General features: G+C 42.3%; 1 protein-coding gene across 3 annotated transcripts in view; it reads left to right on the top strand.

The window, feature by feature from the left end:
* Positions 1 to 17,289, top strand: part of ZMYM2 (zinc finger MYM-type containing 2) — a 134,470-nt gene that overhangs the window by 70,698 nt on the left and 46,483 nt on the right. For all 3 annotated transcript variants that reach the window (XM_073613468.1, XM_073613469.1, XM_073613467.1), the window contains exons 8-12: positions 141 to 254; positions 7,820 to 7,970; positions 9,828 to 10,000; positions 14,933 to 15,098; positions 16,600 to 16,634. In XM_073613468.1, coding sequence (XP_073469569.1) covers positions 141 to 254; positions 7,820 to 7,970; positions 9,828 to 10,000; positions 14,933 to 15,098; positions 16,600 to 16,634 — 639 coding nt within the window. The remainder of the gene's footprint in view (positions 1 to 140; positions 255 to 7,819; positions 7,971 to 9,827; positions 10,001 to 14,932; positions 15,099 to 16,599; positions 16,635 to 17,289) is intronic.

Below are 17,289 nucleotides of genomic sequence, written 5' to 3'. Positions count from 1 at the left end.
GCTGTAACCTAAATCATAGCTAGCCTTTATCTGTCTCCTTCCCTGTTTAAGTTGCTAGTTTTGTTTAACTTGAACTAGCTTTGGTGTGATCAAAGTTTGGAAATGTTTTTTCAGCGAATTTACTTTAATTTGTCTTCCAGACTCTCAGCATCCAGTCTTCTACAAATGGCCAGCATGTCAGCAGCGATCTTCAGTTGAAATGCAATTACTGTAAAAACATGTTTTCTACTAAGCCTGCAACCCTGGATTGGGAGGTAACCAGCAATATTACCACCATAGCATATTTGTTTTGCTTTTGTCATAAATGTTGTATTGTGTTTTGTGTGAGCATAACACTGGTTGTGCATTTTTATCAAGCTGTATTGTTTAAAGCTGAAATTCATGCAAAGCTTTATTGCATCTTCAGTGGTAAAAAAAACCCCTATTAGTGTGTGTTTTCTTAAAAAAAAAAATCCAAAGTTAGGGATGTTCCCCATTAGAGGATTTCCACTGAGCTCCAGTTCTGAGGAAAGTACATTTTTGAATTTCCTGTCGCTTTCTGTCCTAACAACAATTACCAGGACAAATGGAGAGGGCGATTCTTCCTAGCAGGGACACTTACACCATTAAAAACCTGAAGGAGGTTCTAACCCTTCTCCACTTAAGCCACATCTGGCAAAGAGCATTTTGGCTACTGATGCACCTTTAAAAAGTATTAAATACATTTTTAACAAAACTAGTGCAAGTACCTGAACTTGATTGATTGGGTGTCAGCCTCTTGCAATCCATAATTTAGCAAATAGGGAGCTGGGGCATATAGGGGAAGCACTAGAGACTTATCAGTTGTACTGCATTTTCATGTGCCGAGAAGGAATGTATGGACAGGAGGAAAGCCAATGGATGAGTTCAGTCTAATGTCACTCCTTCACTGTCCAGTCACAAGCTGTGGGCAGGGAGGTGACCAGGCTGTATTGCTTAACATCTCCAGAAGTCCGGTTTTCAACTTGGCTTAATTGTCTGCCAGAAATTTGTTACCAAATTCCCCAGATAAAAATGCAAACCCTTTTTGGGTTTAAAGCGCATCCATATATATATTTCAGCTGTGTATTTAGATGTTTGCCTGGAGGGTGTGCACATTCTCTGCATATTGTGATGCTGCAAAACTTATAAAGGGAGCTTTGAGGATTTTGAGCCCATATACACTATTGTGTTTTATGTTTGCTACAATGCAGGATCACAGTGCACTAAAAGTACATGAACGTTAATTAGCATCGTAATTTATAAAGCTTTTCACATCAACACATTGTGTTAAAGGGCAGCGTTTTGCATATTTAAAAAATCCTGCTTGCTGTAGCCTTTGTGCGTTTTTGTAAAAAACATGAGCTACATGTTAATGAGAACGCTTGGAAAAGTCGCATATGCATATTTCCAACAAACAGATACAGCCCACAAAAGGGAGACTGGAATAGATGAAGAGGAAGAAAACGCATTTCAGTCACATGTAAAACATGTCTTGCGTTGCGTTTACATTTTTGTTCAATGCATTAAAAACGCATTTGCATTTTCTAACATAGTGGTGTTGTAGAAATATCATTGATGTAATTCTGGCACTGGAATAGCATACATAGGGTTTGGGTTACTTGAGCACCTGTATGCAAGAGTCTATAAATCGCAGCTCAAGCCAAAATCTTCCCAGCTATACTTTCACATTACTTCACATTACTTTTCAAAAAACGTGCGCTTTCCCACGTGAGCCAACCCTCCGGGACAAACATGGAGGGGAGGCTGGGGTGGAGGAGGAAGGAGAGAGGCCGGCAGATGATGGTAGCTGAATTTGGAGATATTCAGCCCACTATCTGTCCTGGTGAAGCCATAGGCTATAAAGGGAAATCATCCCAAAAGCGTTGCAAACCTCATTGAAAACCCATGTATTCAATCAGTGTAGATTTGCTGTGATTTTCATAAATGTTTATTTCTTTCTCGTACATCACGGGACACAGAGCCTCAGTAATTACTGATGGGTTGTATAGGGTATCTCTAGGTGATTGGACACTGGCACACCCTGAACAGGAAGTTCAACCCCCTATATAATCCCTCCCCTTACAGGGATACCTCAGTTTTTTTGCCAGTGTCTTAGGTGTTGGTCACGTGTAAAGATGTGTTTTTCTGAGCTCCAAAGGGTATATCCTATACTGGGGCAAGCCATGCAAACCGGATCCATTTCAAGGTGTCCTTTTTAGGCTGAATTGGATGGTACCCCAGGCCTCGTGTCCGAAGAAATGAGGTTTTACCTGTAACGCTTCTCTTTTTAGAGAGCTGGACCCCGGGATCCAGTATTTGGTTTTTCTAGCCATATCCCTGGCGGGGTGCTTTACGGGCCCAGAACTGTGGATCCTCCTTTTCTAGGGGGTCCTGTCTCTGAAGGTTTTCCAAACGGAGCCCACCGTGAGAGGTGAAGATTGGGTCTGTATAACAGAACCCTGCAGATGGATAAGGTAAGGGAGATTCCTCAGAATTTTTAAATTCTAGTAGGTTTCTCCTTTAAGTAAATGTATGCTATGCCTATTGTCGCCACCGGGGGCTGCCAAGAGCACATACCTTCACATGCTTGATTTGTCTGTCTCAGTGTTAACGCTGCACAGCTCCTCCAGCCAAGCTCCAGGTAGGATGGGATGGGGGGCTCTTCCTCAGGGATATTCCCCCCAGGATTAGGGGGGCCGCGGTGGTCTGAAAGGCGGTAGTATACCGCGCTGCCGCCGCCACTACTATTGGCAGATCCCATCATCTGCCGGCCTCTCTCCTTCCTCCTCCACCCCAGCCTCCCCTCCATGTTTGTCCCGGAGGGTTGGCTCACGTGGGAAAGTGCACGTTTTTTGAAAAAACGAGGAGGGGGCGGGAGGGGTGGTCAGAGGAGGGGGGGGCGCGGAGCATTAGCGCGACGTCTGGCGTGCCTAGATACCAACAACGCCGGCTGCGCAGGCTATAAAAAGCACACTTTTGCAGGTGCACTCAGCCTATGGAGGGACACATAGCTGATGGTCGCATGTAAGGTGGGACACAGGCATTCTCCCAGGCAGCATTTACTTAGAAACATTTGACTGGGCATTGGTAGCAGCGACAGTTGCTGTACTACATCGCTCAGCAGTCAGTGTTTTATTTGTGTGATACCTCCACCTTGTTGCTTTGCACTATGGGTAGAAGAGGTACAAATACCCCAAAAACCAGAGGCTCTAGGGGATCTCCCTCAGGCTCTTAGGACCCCCCTTTTGCAGCGCCTTCCCCCCCTGAAGGACCTGGGATAGCCGGCCAGGGAGAGCTATCGGGGTCAGGGGCTGCACCTGCTTCTGGCACTTCAGCCCCTGTATACATTACGCAGGAGGTTTTTTTCCTCAACCATTAATGGACTAGAGGAAAGATTAATGGCCTTAATCGCATCTTCACTCAGTGGAAGAAAACACAATAGGTCTTCCTCTGTTACCCAGGACCCTCAGGCAGAGGAACTCTGGGGAAAAAGGAGAAGAATCCCTTTCAGAGGATAGGGATGGGACTGAAGATTCCTCCTCTGAGGAATCAAGTGGAGAAGGGCCCTCTTCAGCTTCTCAGGATGAGAAGGTGTTAGTACAGATCCTTGCTGGATTGGTCCGCTCCACATTTAAAATACCCGTATCTGAGTCAAAGAACCCTCTTCTTCTTTGGGTTCACTGAAGCCTCCTCAAACAACACATGCTTTTCCTGTTCAAAATTTTCCTGTTCAAAATTTACTAGAAAAGCTCATTTATTCTGAGTGGGATCACCCAGATAAACGTTTTTTTCCACCTAAAAAGTTTTCAACACTTTATCCTATGGAGGAAAAGTTTATAAAGATGCAGGGGATACTGGCTGTTGACGCCGCCATTTCCACAGTAAATAAAAGTCTGACTTGTCCTGTAGACAATGCTCAGATGCTCAGGGATCCTGTTGATAAAAAGATGGAATCCCTGTTGAAAAATATTTTCTCCTTTAGCAGGCTCAGTGGCTCAACTTGCAGTGGCAGCGATCGGAGTCTGTCAATACTTGAGAGACCATGTTAAGCAGGTCCTCAAAGTTCTACCTGAACAGCAGGCCCAGGGGTTGGCTAACCTTCCAGCGGCCTTATGCTTTGCTGTTGACGCTATCAGAGATTCTATCATCCAAACCTCTCATCTCTTTCACTTGGGTTGGTGCATATGCGTAGAATCTTATGGTTGAAAAATTGGTCAGCCGAAGCACCATGTAAGAAGCTTCTGACTGGATTTCCATTTCGTGGTGCAAGGCTATTTGGAGAGGATTTGGACAATTATATCCAAAGGATCTCTAGTGGGAAAAGCACTCTTACCTGTTAAGAAAAGGAGTAAGCGTCCCTCTTTCAAACGGGCTCTTTCCCCAGTGCCAGGAGCATCAGCCTCCAGGCAGTCTCGACGGCCTCCTCAGTCAGGGGCAAGAAGTAAATTTCAGAGTCGACCCCAGGGACAAAAGAAGTCCTTGGGGAAGAAGCCTACTAGACAAGACGCTAAAACCTCTTTATGAAGGAGCGCCCCCGCTCGCTCGGGTGGGGGGGGAAGACTGCTACGGTTCTCAAAACTCTGGCAGGGGGATTTCCAGGACAGATGGGTAATCTCCATGGTAACTCTAGGTTACAAACTGGCGTTCCAAGAATTTCCCTCTCCTTGTTTCCTCAGTTCAAATATCCCCAGAGATCCAGAGAAAAAGCAGTCGCTCCTTCTAGCATTGGAGCGTCTATTGTCGCAAGAAGTCATTGTGCTGGTTCCCACGAAAGAACAGGGATTGGGATTTTATTCCAACCTTTTTATGGTTCAAAAACCAAATGGAGATGTCAGACCCATCCTGGATCTAAAGGATCTAAATCGATTCCTAAGGATTCGATCCTTTGCCATGGAATCAATCCGGTCAGTAGTCTCCATCCTACAGGGAGGAGAATTTCTGGCATCAATAGACATAAGGGTTGCGTATCTGCATGTACCCATTTTTCCTGCTCATCAAATGTACTTGCGCTTCGAAATAGAAGGATGCCATTTTTAGTTTGTGGCCCTGCTTTTCGGGCTAGCCACTGCACCTCGAGTGTTTACAAAGATTTTGGCTCCTCCTCTGGCCAGATTAAGGGCTCGGGGTATAACTGTCATAGCATACCTAGACGACCTGCTCTTGATCGGTCGGTAGCCTGTTTGAGCGGGAACTTGATGACCACAGTCAACTACCTGGAACACCTAGGTTGGATTCTCAACCTAGAAAAGTCTTTCTTAAAACCAGTAAGAAGACTAGCGTATTTGGGCCTGGTCATAGATACAAGATAGGAGAAGATATTTTTACCTCAGGCAAAGATCAGTGCCTTAAGAGAGCTGATTCAGGTAGTCAGGACCAAAAAGATGGTGGCTTCATTCAAAGCAGTTCCCTATGCTCAGTTTCATTCAAGACTGCTGCAACACAGTATCCTGTCTGCTTGGAACAAGAAGGTGCAGGCATTAGATTTTCCGATGCACCTGTCTCATGCAGTACGTCAGAGCCTCAGTTGGTTAATACCCGAAAGGGAAATCCTTTTCACCAGTTACCTGGACGGTGGTAACAACGGATGCCAGTCTTTCGGGTTGGGGAGCAGTTCTGGAACAGTCTGCTGTCAAGGGTGAATGGTCCGAAATCGAAAAGACCTTACCCATCAACATTCTGGAGATCCGTGCGGCATATCTAGCCCTAAGGGCCTGGACTCTCAGGCTACAGGGTTGCCCTGTCAGGATCTAGTCCGACAATGCCACAGCAGTGGCCTACATCAATCATCAGGGAGGCACCAGGAGTCGTGCAGCTCAGAGGGAGGTGAACCAGATTTTAGTCTGGGCAGAAGAGCATGTGCCATGCATATCGGCAGTTTTCATTACAGGGATAGAGAACTGGCAGGCGGACTATTTGAGTCGCCACCGGTTAGTCCTGGGGAATGGTCTCTTCACCCCGATGTCTTTTGGGCCATATGCCAAAGATGGGGGATACCAGATGTAGATCTCTTTGCGTCCAGGATCAACAACAAGGTCGACAAGTTTGTGGCAAGAAAAAGGGATCCTCTTGCATACGGGACAGATGCGTTGGTGATTCCGTGGCATCAGTTCTCACTGATTTATGCGTTCCCTCCTATTATGCTACTGCCACGGCTCCTTCGCAGGGTCTGGCAGGAAAAGAAGTCAGTACTTCTGGTGGCCCAGAAGAGCTTGGTATGCAGAGATGGTAAGAATGACAGTGGGTTCCCCGTGGATCCTATCGTCACTTCCAGACCTATTATCTCAAGGTCCAGTATTCCATCCTGCCTTACAAACACTACATTTGACGGTTTGGCTGTTGAGACCCACGTTCTGAGGAGTCGTGGGCTTTCAGGTCCTGTGAATTCTACTTTAATCAATGCTAGGAAGCCAGCTTCCAGAGTGATTTATCATAGAGTTTGGAGGACTTATGTATCCTGGTGTGAAGCCAGGGGTTGGCATCCCAGAAAATGTAATTGGTAGAATTCTTGACTTTCTACAAATAAGATTAGAGATGAAGCTGGCCTTGAGTACTTGAGTGTTATTTCAACGACCACTTGCTTCTCATTCCTTGGTCCAAAGCTTTATGCAAGGGGTGACGCGTCTTAATCCTCCAGTTAAAGCGCCCCTTAACCCCTGGGACTTGAATTTGGTTCTGTCGGTTTTACAGAAACAGCCTTTTGAGCCCATACGTCAGATTCCCTTGGTCTTATTGACAAGGAAGTTAATTTTCCTGGTAGCCATTTCTTCTGCTGGAAGAGTATCAGTTAGCGGCCCTTTCCTGTAAAGAGCCTTATTTGATTATGCATAAGGATAGAGTGGTATTGCGCCCTCATCCTAGCTTTCTACCAAAGGTGGTTTCAGATTTCCATCTAAACCAAGATATTGTTTTGCCTTCCTTTTTTCCAGATCCCTGTTCCTCAGAAGAAAGGTCACTACATTCTTTGGAGGTAGTAAGTTCAGTCAGTTCCTATCTGGAGGCAACTGCTCAGGTTCGCAAAACAGGTTGTTTTGTTCATATTACCAGATGGTCCCAATAGAGGGCAGGCAGCATCAAGGTCTACCCTTTCGAATTGGAATCGACAAATGATTATTCAGGCTTACTGTTTGAAACAAAAAATTCCACCTTTTCAGGTCAAGGCACACTCCACAAGGGCGATTAGTGCCTCTTGGGCGGTGCGTCACCGGGCCTCTATGGCTCAAATCGTTAAAGCCGCAACCTGGTCTTCAGTCCATACATTCACCAGATTTTATCAGGTGGATGTGGGAAGGCATGAGGATATCGCCTTTGGGCGTAGTGTGCTGCAGGCAGCAGAACGAGGTCCTCAGGTCTGATTACATCCTACGTGTGTGGTCCCCTCCCCTCAAATAGCATGGCTCTGTGTCCTGTGATGTACGAGAAAGAAAATAGGATTTTTTTTATAACAGCTTACCTGTAAAATCCTTTTCTTTTGATGCACATCACGGGACACAGAGGTCCCGCCCCTCTTCTAATACACTTATATTGCTTTGCTACAAAACTGAGGTATCCCTGTAAGGGGAGGGATTATATAGGGGGTTGAACTTCCTGTTTGAGGTGTGACCAGTGTCCAATCACCTAGTGATACCCATATAACCCATCAGTACTTACTGAGGCTCTGTGTCCCGTGATGTACATCAAAAGAAAAGGATTTTACAGGTAAGCTGTTATAAAAAAATCCTTTTTTATGGATGCCTGTAAATACCTGTTCCTGCGCTTTTCTTGTTATTGATGATTATTTGAAAACCACCACACAGTGTTAAAAGTAATTATTTACTTGCAGAAAAAGATGTACCAATTCTGCAGTACTATATGTTGTGATGATTTTAAGAAGCTGCACTGCATTGTTACGTACTGTGAATACTGTCAGGAAGAAAAGACTCTGCACGACACTATGAAATTCTCTGGCGTTAAGAGGCCTTTCTGCAGTGAAGGTAGGTTGTGTCATTCAGTGACATATGTATTTTAAAGATGCTTATGCTAAGCAGTAGGAGATAAGGTCTCAATTGCTCTTAGGCCTTTTGCATATGGACAACTTAAAATGCCACATTTTTAGCCTTTAAGTTTTTTTTTTAAACTTATCTAAATGCAGCTGATTGCTTTTAATCGGCATATACACACAGGTGCATAAACTTGTGCTGCATATAGATCATAAAAAAAATAAATAAAAATTCTGCATTGCTTGTCAGTATTTTTAGGTAAATATGCCCATTTGCCACACTCCGTTCATTAAAAACATTCTAGAATTTTTTTTTACGTGTGTGAACATGCACATTTTTTCATACATCAGTATTGTATGCAAGTATCCTTAGGCCTCATTCACATGACTGTACCACAGTCATAAAATAAAAACAAAAAAAAAAACGTACTGATCATTAGGCAAGGAACAAAAGTTTCTGCGTAACTTTTCAGTAAGTAGATCAGTTTTTTAAATGTCTAAATCTGTCCTGTTCTTTTTTTCAATGGTGTTTGTGTAAATGCATGCCCTAGATGCAGATTTATGGATTTTGTCCCAGTGCATGTTTACTCCAAAGTTTTGAATCTCTTCATTGAAAGCAGTGCAGCTGACTTCAGATCCAAAAATTTTAAAAATGGTTGTAAATGCGTTTTTTTTAGGACCGTGAATGAGGCTTTACTCTTCCTATTATGGACATGACAGAAATTATGTCTCCTCTGATGTTTTAGATATTATTGAGCTGGCAGAAGACTGAATCCTTCCATTAATGCACCCTTAATCTTTTTACCATTGACTGTTAGTCTAGATAAATTGTTTCTCGGATGAGTAGGAAAGCATGATAGGTGAAAGTGGCAGGGACAAACACCAGTTGACTATACAAAGTCACTATTTGCTTAAACCTGCTCTCCCTGGGGCCCTTAAATCCAATCCAGAGATGACATTTGGAAATTGGAGAGTTATTAGATAAAGTGGTGGCATTCCTTATTTCTTGGTCCTGGTCAGTAACAGGAAGAGTAAGACAGATTTTTGGGAAAATGTGTGCAGCAGTGCTTTGACAGTTAAAATGGCAAGTAATTACCATCTTTGCATCTGTTTTGGCTTCTAACGTGTTTACTATGACCATGGATGTTGGTAACAGCCTGACCACAGTAAGTTTACAGTGCAAATGAACATGCTCAATTCTGTATGTTCATGTGTACGCTTCAGTACATGCAGGTTATATGCTGCTGGTTTGTATGTGCTTAAAAAGGAGTTGGAATTAACTGTTACATCTACCTTGTGTGACACTATTGCAGCTTGGAGCATAAGCTAGCTAGTCATTGGGTGATTAAACCTTCTAATGTTCTACTCACTGCATTTGTTAATGGTTGTAAAAGTAGAAGCTTTTTTACATTAATGTGCTTGAGAGCAGCAGCTCTATCCTTTTTTTTTCTCTCTCCTCTTACAGGGCAGATTTATGGCAGTGGGAGCCATTGGCTCTTGCTGCTTTCAATCATATCCTGTGATGAGCGAATGGGGGCGGGACAGAACCGTGTTGTCTGTTTCAATGGACACAGACAGCGTGGCTCGGGGTCGAGCCCGCAGGTGTGCCACAATATGAATCGGCTTTCTATGGTGACACATTGAGAAGAGGAGCTAGGAGTGCCGGCAGAGGCCCGAAGAAAAGGAGGATCAGGGCTGCTCTGTGCAAAACCAGAGCAGGTAAGTATAACATGTTTAAAAAAAAAAAAAAAAGTTTAAAATCACTTTAAGGCAGCTTAATTTATTCTTTCTAGTGTTCTGTATTTGTCATTGTAGTCTTGTGCTTTGCTGTAATTCATTATATTATTTCCAGGTTGTAAGCTACTTTATAAACAGGACTTTGCAAAACGTTTGGGATTGAAATGCGTTACCTGCAACTACTGCTTCCAGATGTGCAAGAGAGGCGCTACTAAGGAGTTTGATGGCAAGCTGCGAGACTTCTGCAGTGAGGAATGCAGTAGAAAGTTTCACGACTGGTATTATAAGGTAATTTAAAGCAGCTGTCTCCAAACTGGCCCAGGGCCAAACACAGCCCTTTGCTTGCCTTTTTCCAATCCTTGGAATAGTATTCCTTCCACTGGCACCAGCCATGGGGCACTATTCCTCCCCTAATACCAATAATGGGGATTTGTTTACTCTTTGACACCAGGAACTTTTCTACTCCCACTGGCCACAGTCCGGCCCCCATAAAGTTTGAAGGACAATAAACTGAAACTTTGTTTAGAAAGTTTGGCAACCCCCTTAATTTAGAGGAATGGTATTAGTTGAAATTTCACAAAGTGTGTGTGTGTATGTGTATATATATATATATATATATATATATATATATATATATATATATATATATATATATATATATAATGCATTAAAAATAATGCAGCCCTGTATTCATGGTTTATTTTTTTTTTTTTTAATGCAAACCGTGTAAGAAATTGACTAGCCAATTGCAGTCCTCTGTACAGCAGAGCTCCGCTGTGTTGCAGTTCTCGTGTACTAATACAGGACATTCTGATAGGAGGACAGTGCAAAGTGACATCAATGAACTCATTAATGTGCTGCTTCTTTCACTGCCCAGTCATATGCTGGATGAGGGACAAAATCATGGTAAAGTGCAGCAAAGAAAAAAAGGTCTCATGCCTTGCCAGACAGGGCTGTGCTTTGTCACAAAGGGCTCTATGAATCTGCAAACAAGATAATAGAAATACAAATAATTTGGTAGGTAAACTCTCTCACATATGTATTTCATTTGTATCTGTATGTAGCAATTTTAATAGTTTACCTTCAATGTTCGAAGCATGACAATGTGAAATTGTTTGTTTCTCATGTCCTATGGAGCATCAGCATGGCTGCTATAAATGTCGGGAGCAAAATCCTTCTTCAAAAACACATTAGTGTTGCCTTGATTAAAACGTCCAATTTATTTAATGATTGAATGGTTGTGGATGCATATCAGATGTTGTGCTTATAAAATATCAGTCGACTGCAGGTTACAGGAGAACAAAAGTAAGTTTACGCCTGTGACCTACAAGAAAAGTATGGCCAAAAAAGCTTTGGCCATGCTTCTCTTTTTTTAAGCCAGCCCTTCTATCACCCCCACCTCCAACTGGCATAACTCATGGAGACTGGAAGTCTTCTCTTCAGCTCAACTCTATTTTTTGCCGTCTGTCAGAATACAATGTCCTGGCAGAGGAGATTCCTGCATGCACCTCGCTTGTCATTATAATCAGACAAACATCAGGAAGGTACAGTTAACACAAATGTTGCTGTGAGTTCACCTTTTTGGTCTTGATGATTGTATGTGTGTGCGTGTGTGTATGTGTATATATATATATATATATATATATATATATATATATATATATATATATATATATATATATATATATATATATATATATATATATATATATATATATATATATATATATATATGTGTATATGTGTGTGTGTGTATGTATGTGTGTGTATATGTGTATATATATATATTTTATATATTTTACAGGTTTTATATAGCGGCAACAGTTTGCGCAGTGCTTTACAACTTGAAGGCAGACATTATAGTTAGATTAGAATTTGGTACAAGAGCAATCAGAAGGCCCTGCTCATATATATTTATATAAATTTTTTTTTTTTTACTCACCTAGGTGGATCCTGCATCTGTCCCCCACCGCTCCAACTGAAAACTGAGCCATCAAACACTGCTGATCGCTCAGTCTCTCTGTGTTCACTGGAGCACCCAGGCTCTGTGGTTGCCGAAAGGCTGAGCCAGCTGCCGGTCCAGGCTTCTGGACGGATCCCAACCATATGGTTGGGATCTTTTCAAAGCCTGCACTAGCTCTGTGATGTCACCCAACAGCAGGCTTTAGCCCACTGTCGACTTAAATGGGTCACGAGTGCAGAAGGAACTGCACTCCTGTGATCCATTGGAGAAGTACAGCCAAAAAAAGCTCCCCCCGCCTATATATTTAATCAGGATTTTCCTCCTGACCTTTAGGATTTTCTTCTAAGAGAGCTTTCACATTCATGCATGTCTCTTAAAAGATTGCATGGCATTCCTTGTCTATTCAAGATTCTATGAAAGGCGTTGGCCTCTACCTTTTTAGTAGACGTTTTCCCTTATCCACCTTAGCTATTGGGTCGAAGTTCAGGTTGTTTGTTCCCCTTTATGGTGGATGATTACTTGTCCTCCACATTGCTATTTTAAAGTGGAGGTCTGCTGAAAAAAAAATATTAAAAGCCAGCAGCTACAAATACTGCAGCTGCTGACTTTTAATACATGGACACTTACCTGTCCAGGGAGCCCGCAATGTCAGCAGCCGAAGCCAATCCGTCCTTCGGCTCTCGGCTGCTGCCGCCACCATCCTCGGTAAGAAAATAAGGAAGTGAAGCTGTGTGGCTTCACTTCCTGGTTCCCTACTGCGCATGCGCGAGTCGCACTGCATGTCCTCTCAGGTCCCTGCTGTGTTCTGTGTGTCACAGAATACAGTAGGGGAGGACGGGGTAGGCGCCGGAAGTGGCATAGGTCACCGCAAGCGCCGCGGTGAGCTATGCCAGGAAGTTGGAGCAAATCCCTGTATAACACAGGTATCTGCTCCCTCCTCCCCCCTGAAAGGTGTCAAATTTGACACTGGAGGGGGGGGGGGGAATCCAAAATGTGGAAGTTCCATTTTTGGGTGGAACTCCACTTTAAGGATCAATCATTCTTCCAGGCAGCAGTTTTCACTTGTTCTGTTCTGGAACGCTAGGTTGATTCTGTTTTCTTCCCCTGGGTTGTGGCAATTTTCCATATTTGATTGGTCTACTTCAGATTCCCTTTGTAGTATGGATTCCACTTCTGTTGGGGACCCTTCAGTGGCTTTTGACCACTCCTCATTTGGACTGCTTTTGGAATTCCTGAATGTTTAAGGATTAGTAAATTCTTGTGTCTCTTAGTGAACAGTGCACAAAATAAGAGATTTATACATACTGTAAAATCATTTTCTTTAAAGTAGAACTAAAGGCTTAACTTTTCGACTTTATTTATTTAATTTTTTGTCATCTGTGTCCTATTGGAGATTTCCTTCACTTCCTGTCCCATAGTCGAAACAGGAAGTGAGGAAATTTCTCCAAAGTGAGAAAATCCCTGGGTCTCACCAGGGTCACCAGAACTAGTGTCCCCATTGGAAGATTTCCCCTCTATTCCTGTTCTGGTGTCAACCCAAAATTTGGGGATTTTCTGTTACGTTTACTTTCAGTGTTGGGGGAAAACAGAATATTTAATGAACTTGAATCTCCATAATGGGAGGACATACAGCAATACAAACTGACAAGAGTTCTAATCCCTCTGCACTCTACCACAAAAAAAAAAAAAAAGTTTTTCTTTTATTGGCACTTTAAGTCCTTTAACTGCTTCCCACCTGTGTCATTGTAAAATGACGGATGGGCGGGCACCCTATTGTTCTGGAAGGACGTCATGTGACGTCGTCCTGAGATTGTGCGACCGCTCCGGGCCACACTCGAGCAGGGTCTGTCACCCACTATACATTACTATTTTATATATATATATATATATATATATATATATATATATATATATATATATATATATATATATATATATATATATATATATATATATATATATATATTCAGAGTTTGTGAACTGTATGACTTGACTAAATAATATACACTGATTTGGGTTATTTTCACCAAGGAAATATAGCAGATTATCATTTGGCCTAAATTTATGAGGAAAGATTTATTTGCAAGATTCTATAACCGAAAGTTTTGGCCTTTTTTTAAACAAAAAATTAAACCCAGTGGTGATTAAATACTAGGGTTGCACCGATACTAGTATCGGTATTGATTCCCGAACATTTGCACGAGTACTTGTACTCGTGCAAATGCTTTCGATGCCTATTCCGATACTTGTGGTGTCCTCAGCGTAGCAGGGGGACCGGGCAGCCTCACAGATGATCGGTACGGGCAGTTACAGGCACCAATCTCCGCTGTCCCGTGTCTTTCTCCGGCTTCCCGGGTCTTGCTTTTGTCCCCCTCTGTGCTCTGTCCCCTGTCCATCCTGTCCATTCATCTTCAGTGCAGCTGAGGCTGCTGAGAAAGGGACTGAGGAATTGGTGTCCCCAGTCCCAAAGCCCCCAAACAGGGCTGATAAAAAATAAAATAAAGTTTAGTAATATTTAAAAGGTTAAATTGTAAAAAAATAAATAAAAAAAAACTGATACTGTCCACCCCCACCCCCCAAAAAAAAATTTTGAAAAATATATTGACACAGTCCACGCCTCATCAGTGCTGCATATTAGTGCCACTGTCACATGACATTAAAAAAAAGGTTCGGTATCGGCGAGTACTGGGGGGGGGGGGGGGTTATCGGTATTTGTACTCGGTCTTGTGGTATTGATGCAACCCTATTAAATACCATCAAAAGGAAGCTCTATTTCTGTGAAAAGAATGATAGAAATTTCATATGGGTACACTGTTGCATGATCGCGCAATTATCTTTCAAAGTGCGACAGTGCTGAAAATTGATATGGGGAGGAAGGGGGTAAAAGGGCCCTTCGTTGAAGTGGTTAAGGGATAGATGGATGTTCTGCCTCTGGCTGGGTTGTTAGCCTTATGTACTGCTTACTTACAAAACTCAGGCATAATGGTTGGAGTAGGGGTTATACGAGGGGCTGGTTTAACATTTTTTGTTTGCCGATGTACAAACCACCTGTAGGCCGCAGTATAACCTTGAATGACATAGATTTACTAAATTCCCGTGTTCCTCAATGACTTCAAGAAAAAGATTTTAAGCGCATTTTTATTTATTTTTTTTTTCTGCTACCAAAAACAAATATAAATGTTTACTCATAATACATATATTTCTAAATTCTGCTTAGAATGCAAAAGTAAGTGTTTTTTTGTTTTTTGTTCCTCTAGGCAGCCAGGTGTGACTGCTGTAGAACTCAAGGAACACTTAAGGAGAAAGTGCAGTGGCGTGGAATAATAAAGAACTTCTGTGACCAGCAGTGCTTACTCCGTTTCTACCTCCAGCAAAATGAGCCTAACATGACAACACAGAAAGGCCCAGAGAATATGTATCTAGGTACATTACAATTTATTTTATGATGGTGAGCTTGTGTTAGTTGGTTCTGAATCAGCATCTACCAGCTGACATACCTACGTGGAAGTGGAATTGAACTCTCCTGACTGTCACACTGATATATTCATGATAAATAGATGATACTCTCTAGACGTTTGTAATCAACTTTAATTTTAGCCTTAATGATCGGTCCTAACGGTGGCGGCTGTTAAAATTTTTTTTTTTTTTTTTTTTAAGGGGACAGCCCTGGGTGGGCTCTGGTCGCATTCTCTGGTGGGTTTTGCAATCTTTCTTGTTTTTATGTCACATGGTATTTGTGCAGCAGTTTTTCAAATGTTTGGGAAAATACACTTTTTATTATAATGCAAAAAAAAATGCATAAAACCCTATTTTTTTTGTAAAATATAAGATTATGTTCTGGCAAGAAAATAAATGCCTAACATGTCACATTTTAAAATTTCGCACCCCCGTGCAATGGCAACAAGCTACCTAAATTTTACTATCCATAGGTGACGCTTTAACCACTTCTGGGCCACCCACCGCATATTTACTGCAGCAGGGCGGCCCTCCTGCGTGAGATCACATACAGGTTGGTGATTTCATGCAATGGGTCTGGGTCATGTGCGGCCACCCACTCCCGCTGTGATTGGACACAGCAGGAGAGGCAGCCGTAATGGCCGCTGGCCACCCGTAATTGTTCACAGGAGAGGCAGAACGGCCATCTGTAATGTAAACAAGGCAGACCGCCATTCTGTGAGGGAGAAAGATGGAGATGTTGTGTTTCTACTAAGCAGAAACACTGATCTCTGTGTTCCTCCAGTCACAGCATTCCCCACACAGAAAGCACGCCCTAGGAGCACACTTATTAACCTCTTGATTGCCCCTGATGTTAACCCTTTCCCTGTCAGTCTTAGTACAGTTAAAGTGCATATTTTGCACTGATCACTATATTAGTGTCACTGGTCCCCAAAAAGTGTCAAGTGACAGGTGTCCGATTTGTCCGCTGCAGTCCCGCTAAAAATCGCTGGTCGCCGCAATTGCTAGTAAAAAATAAAATGATTCCATAAAAATATCCCCTAGTTTGTAGACGCTATAACTTTTGCACAAACCAATCAATATATGATTTATTGGGATTTTTTTTACCAAAAATATGTAGCAGAACACATATTGGCCTAAACTGATGAAGAAATATTTTTTTACATTTTTGTGTTTCTGCTTTAGTAGAAACACAAGATCTCCATCTTTCTCACAGAATGGCGGTCTGCCTTGTTTACATTACAGACTGCCGTTCTGCCTCTCCTGTGTACAATTACGGGTTGAAACCGTTATTCTCTCAAGTTAGTACAGAAGACCTGTTGAGGGACAGGGGCTTATTTTGCTAGGGTTTTTGATTTATTGTGCCTTCAGCCCATTTGAATACTATAGATCTTGGTAATTATTTTATGTTTTAATCTGTTACTTGTGACCATGTGGGTTCCACCCTAAACCATGTTTTTATTTTCAGACCAAGGACTTCAAACTTCACGGCCAAGACCAATGGTCAGTACTGTTAAATAGCCGGATATTCCAAATTATGCATTTTATTCAGTAGTGAATGGTATTTGTGTGTATATGTGTGTATATGTGTGTATATGTGTGTGTATGTATGTATGTATGTGTGTATATATATATATGTGTGTGTGTGTGTGTGTGTATATATATATATATATATATATATATGTGTGTGTGTGTGTGTGTGTGTGTGTGTGTGTGTGTATATATATATATTATATAGCGTTTGATAGACAGATCACCCATCCAATGCCAGGAGGTGTGACGTGTATCAAAGTACCCGGGCCAGGAGGGGGCGGGGCTGTATGTGACGGAGAGCAGTGGGAACACTCTGCAATTCAAGTGATAGCTATTACAGTGATGTTTCTTGGCGCTCCGGCTGGCAATCCTCTTCCTCTCCTTTCTTCCCCTGCACAGGTAGGCTGCAGTGATGGGCAATAAAGTTGTTGTTAATAATTATTTTTGTAACCTAATTCTGCATAAAACATTTAAGTGTCATTTCATGAGATCATTTATGAGGGCGTGTTTAACCACTTCCATACAGTGCCTATTCTGGCACTCCTCTCCTACATGTAAAAATCATAATTTTTTTGCTAGAAAATTACTCAGAACCCCCAAACATTATATATATTTTTTAGCAGAC

This window comes from Aquarana catesbeiana, linkage group LG02 (assembly GCF_042186555.1).
Source record: "Aquarana catesbeiana isolate 2022-GZ linkage group LG02, ASM4218655v1, whole genome shotgun sequence".
Lineage (NCBI taxonomy): Eukaryota > Metazoa > Chordata > Amphibia > Anura > Ranidae > Aquarana > Aquarana catesbeiana.
Note: the sequence above shows the minus strand (reverse complement) of the source record. Positions and strands in the feature narration are given on the sequence as shown.